Consider the following 9,950-nt stretch of genomic DNA (forward strand, 5'->3'; position numbering starts at 1 on the left):
AGAAAAGTCACTGAGTAACAGAAGAGAGACAGACAGACAGTATCTGACGAAGTGTCTGATGAGTGCTTTCACCTCGATGGGGGTGAGGGGTACTTGGTCGAGTTTCTCCCGTTAAATTGTGATTTGATGATGGACATTAAAGACGGAGAAAAAGTAACTCGTTTTTCTCACTTCTATACTTTTGCCCTCTCTCTCTCTCTCTCTCTCTCTTCACACCCAGGTTCGACCACAGCAGTCTAATGACAACTCGGGTACCGAACTCACTACTTTGGTCAGTAATCACGCACATCTGTGCCCCGCAACACCGTGAAGATGAAAAGAGCAATGCAGAAATCAGCGAGTCAATGATTAACAAAGAGAGTAGAACATAAAAGCAAAAGTTAAATTCACTTGAATTATTAGGCAGTGACATCCCAATCTCACAGCCTATGTCCTTCAGCCCAGTGGAGAAGAGAGATTAAATCTGGATCACCTTGAAACGAACCTAGAGGCAAACGCTGCTGCTGCTGCCACAGCAACAAGAGATGAACATTCTCCGTGAACCCTGTCCCGTCTTATCACCAGGCTCTCCTCTTGACCTTGATCTTCATAATTGTTTGAAAGGCATTATCTGTTATCGGAGCTGTTTGTAATAATAAACGTTTTATATAAAAAAACCGCTAATTTTTCTTATGTATGGCCTTATTCACTTGAGAGAATTTTAATTCCAAAGATTATCTAAATTTTGAAACTTGGCAAAAACTTTAAAAATACGCAAATGGTTCTCCTAACGCAAAACAACGCCAACATATTCTAACAGTTAAATTAATGTATATTTTTCTCGTTAAGAATTCATACAAACATATTTCTTTCATCACGAAGGCATACGAAGCCTGGGGTAATCGGCGCTTTCGGACGAGCTTTAAGGCGTCTGGGTAGAACTTCCCGGGGCGACTTTGGCATCAGTAACGCCAGTCTGCCAAGCTACTTGGGCCAGTTCGCATCAGGAAGGACGTCGGAGAGATACCGGAGCTATGGAGAACGAATATCCTTTGATGCACGGCATTGGGGATCTAAGGATGGTAAGAATAATTGAAAGGACAGCAAACCTTCGCTAAGGTACTTGCGATATGTATTATTGTTTCTCGGGTTACTGGATCCCATTGAAGTGGTATTGTGGTTTGCGAGACTTTCATTGAGGAATAATAAAGGAACTTTTATCATATTCTCCATTTGAAGTACTATAATTGAAAAGGGAAAGGACTACTTCAAAAAGAACATCAATAATTCGTTCAATTTAAAAGTACTCGAGGTCGCATTAAAGAATTCGTATTATTTTTAACGTACGGACTGGCCCTATTAGTTTACATCCAATGAGATTCGATCGTACTGGATCACTGTAAACGCAACTGTATTTGCATGTATTCTGTGTATATATATTCTCAAAGCGTTATCAAGCAAATACCTTTATGTCATATTCCTCACTCTGCCACAAAATTTTGCGCCAAATCGTCAACAATTTTTTTTAATTGTGCAAAAATGGAGCAACTTATGTTCGTCAGCGCAGTATAACACTAGCACAAACATCCGCAACCTAATTTCGCTCCTAACAATGGCTCAAATTTTTAATCATGACACGAAAAAGCACGTTTACATGTAAAATTTTTTTATAAACATATACTTTCAGAAAAGTTCAAAATGTGTAATTGTTCATCTCACTCTGGTGAATTTTTATATAAACTTTAAACACTCAGACGACCTATTGTGGATGTAATCTATCGAAGTGAAATATTTATGGGAAAAAGAATGAATGAATGATATATATATATATATATATATATATATATATATATATATATATATATATATATATATATATATATATAATATATATATATATATATATGTATAAATATACATATACATATATATATATATATATATATATATATATATATATATATATATGTATTATACATAAATATATATGAATATATATATGTACCTGTCCTATCAAAAATTACGGCTAAATTTAAATAATTTAACGACTGCATCGTACTTACAGTATATTTAGTACCTTATTTTATTCAGTGTTTTCTCGTTTTAGATTTCGTGATTGTTAAACATGGTGATCACCACTCGTTGAGTATCTGTTGTACACAGAAGAAATGAATATGTGAATACACAATGCCACTTATATAGTAAAATCATTGCAAAGCAAATTTGTGAAAAAAATATTCCAAAATAAATCTTGGTAGATTTCTATGGGAACTTCCTCTTGTTTGTTCGTTCTGTTATACAGCTGCAAAGGATACTGTTGATGAGTACGTAGCTATCATTTTCTATTTTGTAAAGTCTAAGATGTTCTCTACCTATATTGTCTTGCCTTTTCGCCATTTATTTTTTTTTACACTTTTCTTTCTTACACAGGGAAAGCATCCTATTCCTGAGCTTGGCCCTCAAGGTAAGCAAACAGTTGTATCGTCACGTTTTGGAACTTATTTGTTTATAGAAAATACAGTAAACAACAATTTGTACCTCACTATACAGCAAACTACTAAACATCAACTTTCATTAAAAGTATTCTCAGTGATCGTATTATTATACCTAAACTTCCAATGAACAACTCACCCAAGTAAACTTTAATCTGTCTTATAGAGACGCTATCTCTTCCCTGTCAAAATGGCAAGTTATACGTATATAACCTTATAGTACGATTATAAATATTACTTACATTTTTCTCCTGCAGAAGTGCTCGTGAAGATATCGAAAGTTGGCCTATGTGGTTCAGATCTGTCCGTAGTTTACAAAGGGCGCCTCGGAGACCGTGACGTTCCCCTCCCTGCTGGCGTAGGACATGAAGCAGCAGGAGTGATTGTCAAATGTGGATCGGCTGTCAGGAACCTGAAGATAGGTAAGAGGAGCTTTTTCATTCATAGGACTTACATGTAGGAGTAAAATCAATTTAATCCTGTATGCCTAAACAAAAACATACGTTTAAACGTTAATCATTGTTTTGAAATTTGATGAGACTGCAAACAGATATGTACATCATATCTGATATACTCAACAAACATCAATTCAATAATATTTAAATCATTAATAAAAATAGCAATAATGATGCTGTTTTGAGAATTGCAGTGACTTTATTACTTTTTTCAGGGCTTAATAATGTAGGGCCAAGTATTAGCCTTGTAAATTACAAGTTTGAGAGTTAGCTCTCGTTATATTCAAAACTAATATATCTACATATATACATTAGACTGTCATTTTGGAATAATAACTAGAATTTTACTTTGACTATAACTTTAGACATAGCGTGCAAAGATAACATATTACTGCCGTAATATGTTCGAAGAAATGCTGAATCCGGTAAACCCAAATGGTGTAAGAACTTTAAATATCATTATATCAAACGGAGATTACAATGACAACTTCACTGAAAGTCAAAAATTAAGTGAAAGTAATTCAAGTGTAGTAAGGTATTGAAGCGGTAAGAATACTAAGGGCCTCTGGGTTGCGCAGCCAACAGACTCAAAACAAAAAGATCTCTGAAAATTAAAAAGAGAAGATAAGATAAAGTGAAACGCAAAGTTTTTATTCACTTTCATCCTCCATCGGCCTCATCTCTAGATCCTTATCAAGATTTTGATATCAAAGTTTTCACAGAGGATAAAGTAAAAATAATTCCCAATAACGTTTATTATAGTTGACCAAAAATGACAATAATTTCAAAATAATGTGACATTGATAATCATTACGCAAAGTGATACCCGAGACGACACGATTTTAAAGTGACAACAATGACAGTGATGTTTGAAGTCACATCTGGAACAGGGAAGAACATCGTTTGTTGCAGCTTCCACACGGAATAGGGTAATAAAGATTTACAGTGTCACTTAATATCGAGAATACTTTCAATACCATACGGCAATGACAATCATTTCTGAGGTGACATATGACGTCGACAAAAATTTCAGTGTGACATTTGAAATCCATACATTCATAATAAATAAAGTTATAAACATTCGCAATAACCTTCATTTGTTCAGGTGATCGCGTTGCCATCGAGCCTGGCGGTGACTGCCGCATGTGTGATTTTTGCAAAAGCGGGAAATACAACAACTGTCCCGTTGCCTGCTTTCACTCGGAGGCCGGTCCAACGCCCACCCCGGGCATGCTGGCTCGGTACTACAAGCAAAGAGCTGACCTCTGCTTCAAGTGAGGAAATATTTCTGCTTTGTTTTGTACGTGGCAAAGGCGATAGCCGTGTGGTATTTTTGTACTCGAGTTAAAAAGTGGCATAAAAATAACATTAAGACTTTTAAAAATTAGGTTCTTACATAACGTATTGTTAAGCACACGCACACACCTACGGAAAAGAGGTGTGTGTGTGTGTTTGTTTGTATGTATGTATGTATATATATAATACATATATTGTATAAAATTATATATAATTTAAATATAAATATATATATATATATATATATATATATATATATATATATATGCATATACATACACACACATTAAACATATATGGAATATATATATATATATATATATATATATATATATATATATATATATATATATATATATATATATATATATATATATATATATATATATGTATGTATATATATATATATATATATATATATATATATATATATATATATATATATATATATATATATGTATATATATATATATATATATATTCCACATAAGACTTCATATAGAGGAGTGGCTGTAGATGGATGAAGATGCCCTAAGCATTTCTGTACCTTTGCTGTGACCCACCACGGTCGACTAACCTAAAGGTACTTGCTAGGTCAACAGGAGACAACAGTTTTCCGGAAACGAGCCAAAAATAAACATCAGCTTATCCAAATTTACCCAAATGTTGATTTGAAATTACTCAAAGACGCAATTGCAAACACCTACAGACTTCCTGACAACGTGAGCCAAGAAGAAGGTGCAATTATCGAGCCTCTGGCAGTGGCAGTCCATGGATGCAGGAGAGCCAAAGTCACAGCTGGGTCCTCTGTCCTAATTTGTGGAGCAGGTCCTATTGGACTACTAAGTCTCTTAGTAGCCAAAGCAATGGGGGCTACTAATATCCTTACTACAGGTAAGATAATATTCAGTATTTTACATGTCTCTAATTATGATTATTATGCATTCATAATTAAAGATTTTATAAGTCAGAAATTTGTGACGCGCCACAAATATATGAAGATTTAATGAACGCTTTTGTGGATGTACAGACTGCAAGTTTTGCCAAAGAAAATTTTCCGCAATACTTTGGTTTTTATGAATTTCAAATCGTAATTTTACAAAGATCGCCTTAGTTTGATGTAATAAAAAAACAAATTAACAGAATTAATGCTTTACTTAAATATAATATATATAAAGACTAGAACGTCGACGATTTCAAATTTTGCCATAACATAATACTATATTTTTTCATGGATTATAAATAGTAATTTAACAAATACGTATCTGTATATAAAGTGTATATATATATATATATATATATATATATATATATATATATATATATATATATATATATATATATATATATATATATATATATATATATATATATATATATATATATATAAAAGTTTATGAATTTGAGGATTGCAAAGGATGTCAAAGAAAGTTTGGAATACTGATATGTTTTCGTTGCTTAAAAATCATAAATTTGCTTCTCCAGACATTAAAGAAAGCCGGCTCTTGATGGCCAAGAAAATGGAATCAGACCACACGCTTCTTGTGAAGAGCGAAACTCCCCAAGAGTTGGCAAAGAAGGTGGCTCAACTGATGGGCTGTATGCCGGAAATTACGATCGAATGCAGCGGTGTGGATGACTGCATAAGGATGGCCATTTTTGTAAGTACTTTTTATCTTAGTCTGTAGAACCAAATGCACAAATGAATAATAAGCAACATATGATGTGAACAAATATACACAGTCACTTAAAGTACCTTCGGCATTACCCTGTAAGAGATATAAGGCTAAATGAATAATAAACACTACATGAGGTGAAGAGAAAAAAAATTCATAATAATTTTATGTAATAACCTTTACATTACCTTATAGAACAAGATTATTAAATGAGTAAAGTGTGTCTGAATTACGTATGAATTACACAGAACTCCAAAAGATCTGTTGATTACAAGTACCCTGTGCGTTACTTCATACCACATGACAAAAAATCTTGATAAGAATGCAAATACTCGTATAATTCAGTCTTAAATTCCTTTTGGCAAAACAAATTCTCCCAACCCAGACTGGGACAAAAAATTAATATCTTATGTTATAATTACAGAACTCTCAAGCTCCAAGCTACGTTAACCACAAAAAAAAGAGCAACACAAGAATTAACTATAAAATTTGGAAATTCTCTCTACCCCACAGTAAACTAGTGGTAGGGCAGAGTCAGGAGCGTATACCAAGCCTCTTACTCCGTTTCACACTTAGGGTAAAAGCCCGTGTTGGCCTAAGCTGGATTAATCTAAACAGTCAATCAGTACTCCTAACATCATTATAAACGTGTTCCAGGCTACAAGATCGGGTGGTGTCGTGATTCTGGCTGGAATCGGAACGCCGGAAGTTAAGCTTCCAATCGTTAATGCAGCCGTGAGAGAAGTTGACTTACTAGGAATCTTCCGTTACACCAACTGGTAAGAGAAACTACAGGACATGTGCAGTTACATATTGTTCTACCATTTATACATATTCTTTTCCACTCTCTGCCTTTTGTCCCTTAAAAAGAGTGGTGGTCGAAGGGTACAGCCTTCAGGGTTTCTTAACAGGACTTTGGGGATGAGGCAACCCCCAGTCTTTTTTTTATTTCCTTATCCAGGCAGACACTGGAACTTATTTCCGAATGGGTGGGCTGAAGGGCAAGAGCTAACCACGAACCTAGCTAAGTTAGTCGAATGTTGTAACACTAAATCACGAAGTCCACACAATATATATATATATATATATATATATATATATATATATATATATATATATATATGTATGTATATATATACATATATATATATGTATATATACACACACACACACACACACACATATATATATATATATATATATATATATATATATATATATATATATATATATATATATATATATATATATATATATATATATATATACGAAGGTGACTGGTTCAGAAGTAAACCTGCCTTATGGATGCATGACCCCAAGCACAACAGCGGTCCGTGTATAAAGGGATTAACAGTGGTCCATCCGTATTCAACACCTCACGTTAACGGACCCCAGCTTATTGGACTTCTTTACTTAGTTACATTATTATAATTATTTTTGGCTATGCTACAGTTTTGATGTTACAATTTTTTTTTTTTAAGGATCTCTATAGTTGAAGTTAAGTGTAAGTTCCACGTTAGTTTAGGTGGCAATGCTGGTAGCTGTAAGATATCTAGAACATATTCCAAATGCAGAGTATAATATAGGGTCTGTGTTACTTTACACTTTGCTATTTAACAGAAAGCCAGATTCCCTTAGTGTCTGGTAAGTTGAGGCGCTGTGTTTGGATATAGAGGTTTGTCTTCACATTACTCATTTTCAAATAGATTAGCGTAATTTAAGCCGAAACAAAATTTCACTTAAATCTTCCATAATCCTGCCAACTATTTTTCTAACCGTTTTATTTTTTCATGTGTTACTTTGAGTACTAATGCTGTTATTTTTCAGCTAGGTCATTACTTACAATATTCTTACTTAGACTAAGAATTACAGTGAATTACAGACTTTTCACATAGGGGGCCACCTCTGTCCATAACTCTACAGACACTGTATTCTATATTTGTGAATAAGAAATATCCATTCCGTTCCTATATCTAAATCTATTCTCCATTCATAAAAGAAGATTAATTTACTGGAAACTTCCCATTTTCTATATAAACAACTATATCCTCAGTTCATGAACATGAAATCCTGTCACTGGCGCTTAACAAACATACTTCTAAAAATCGGCCTTCCTAATTTTTATATAGTTTCTAGTGCTGTATATAAAAACTTTCAAATATAATCGAGAGTTCTCTATAATTTATATAAAATTTACTCATCTCTTATGAACACTGCAAAGTATATAAGATACTTGTCATAAAGGAGTCTAACACTTCAAATATAGCCTTCCTAATAATGAAAAGCCTAAGAATGAGGGATAAAATCTTACTTTCGATATGTTTCTTTATATTTACGACACCTGTTGAATACAGGAGTATTTAATTCTGACATGGCTCGCTCCCGGTAGTGCTTCAAATGCGAGACCGTCAAGAAGAATTATGACTTTCATTTCTGATCAGTTTAAATGAACATGTACGGAAAATAGGAATCAGGTTTCGATATGCTTTGGATGAGAACACTGCTTCCGTTAAAATCTGGAGAATATGGATTTTGCACCCTTGGTTCAGTAGTTTGAATAAGACTGTGACAAGGTAATGACAATAATATATATATATATATATATATAAATATTATATATATATATATATATGTGTGTAAAACTTGATATACAAGTTTAGTTTAGATACAGTGATTATATATATATATATATATATATATATATATATATATATATATATATATATATATATATATATATATATATATATATATATATATATAATATATATATATAATGTATACATATGTATATATCAAGTTTAGATACAGTGATAGACTGTCAAGTTAATCCATTAGTTTATATCGACTCCGTTATATAAGTGCCTGTAGAATTTGGGTTCTACACTTGGAATTGATATCAGACCATTACTACAGTGATACCTCATTGGTAAGATTGTAACACTACATCAATGGCGGCATTTTGTGATTTGTGCATGCACGGCCTTTTTTATGTTTGCATATCTTGAACCACAAACATAATTTTAATCGAATTCAGCTCAGGTAAAGAATAACTTAAAACTAAAGGGAATTATGACACTAATGCTTCCGGCCCGGATAGGAATCGAACCCGCGCCTTTTGTTTAGATACAGTGTTAGAGAACCGACTTAATCCATTCGTTTATCTAGAAAAATATATTTTTCCTTTGGCTTTGGAAAACTGAATTCCTTATAAAGGAATATCTGTGGCTGAATGTGTGTGGCTACAAAGAGTCACGTGACAACACATTATATCTCTATATCTATATATATATATATATATATATATATATATATATATATATATATATATATATATATATATATATATATATATATATATATATATATTTATATATATATATATATATATATATATATATATATATATATATATATAAGATATGAATATAAGAGGCCCATAAAACACTATTTAAACGTTGAAACCATATACAACGTTTAAATAGTGTTTTATAGGCTTCTTATATTCATATTACACTGTAGTATTACAGAAAAGACATTCATATATATATATATATATATATATATATATATATATATATATATATATATATATATATATATATATATAGTATATCTCCTTATCTTTCAGTTACCCGATAGCCATCGACATGATCGCCAAAGGCCTGATCGACGTGAGGCCTTTGATCACGCACAGGTTCAAGTTCGAGGAATTCAACAAGGCCTTCGAGATGTTCAAGGCCGGGGCCGACGGGGCAATCAAGTGTATGATCTCATGCGAGTAAATCTTTGTGATTAAGGTTATCAGTCTGGTTTTATTCTCCCTTTTCACCTAGTAATTGTTTTTATTTATCACTGGTGGGTACCTTGCATGCGTAAAGATTTCCAGAGACCTAATGTTTGAATGCAGTATTTGAATGACGAATATTTTCACATTATCATCATTATTGTTAGAAAACATATATCTTTAAAGAGCAATGTTCTACATAATTTTATATTCTTACACAAGAAAAGTACCCTAGCTAACTATAAAAAGATGGAAGTAAATGTAA

At 32.5% G+C, this 9,950-nt stretch overlaps 1 protein-coding gene across 1 annotated transcript; it reads left to right on the plus strand.

The window, feature by feature from the left end:
* The first annotated feature begins 915 nt into the window (after positions 1-915).
* LOC136844926 (sorbitol dehydrogenase-like) lies at positions 916-9,702 on the plus strand. The gene is made up of 8 exons (XM_067114276.1): positions 916-1,061; positions 2,410-2,443; positions 2,729-2,893; positions 4,032-4,200; positions 4,932-5,116; positions 5,708-5,883; positions 6,556-6,677; positions 9,530-9,702. The coding sequence occupies exons 1-8, from the start codon at positions 1,014-1,016 to the stop codon at positions 9,681-9,683; spliced, it is 1,053 nt and encodes a 350-aa protein (XP_066970377.1). The 5' UTR covers positions 916-1,013; the 3' UTR covers positions 9,684-9,702.
* The last annotated feature ends 248 nt before the right edge of the window (positions 9,703-9,950 follow it).

Source organism: Macrobrachium rosenbergii, chromosome 13 (genome assembly GCF_040412425.1).
Source record: "Macrobrachium rosenbergii isolate ZJJX-2024 chromosome 13, ASM4041242v1, whole genome shotgun sequence".
Lineage (NCBI taxonomy): Eukaryota > Metazoa > Arthropoda > Malacostraca > Decapoda > Palaemonidae > Macrobrachium > Macrobrachium rosenbergii.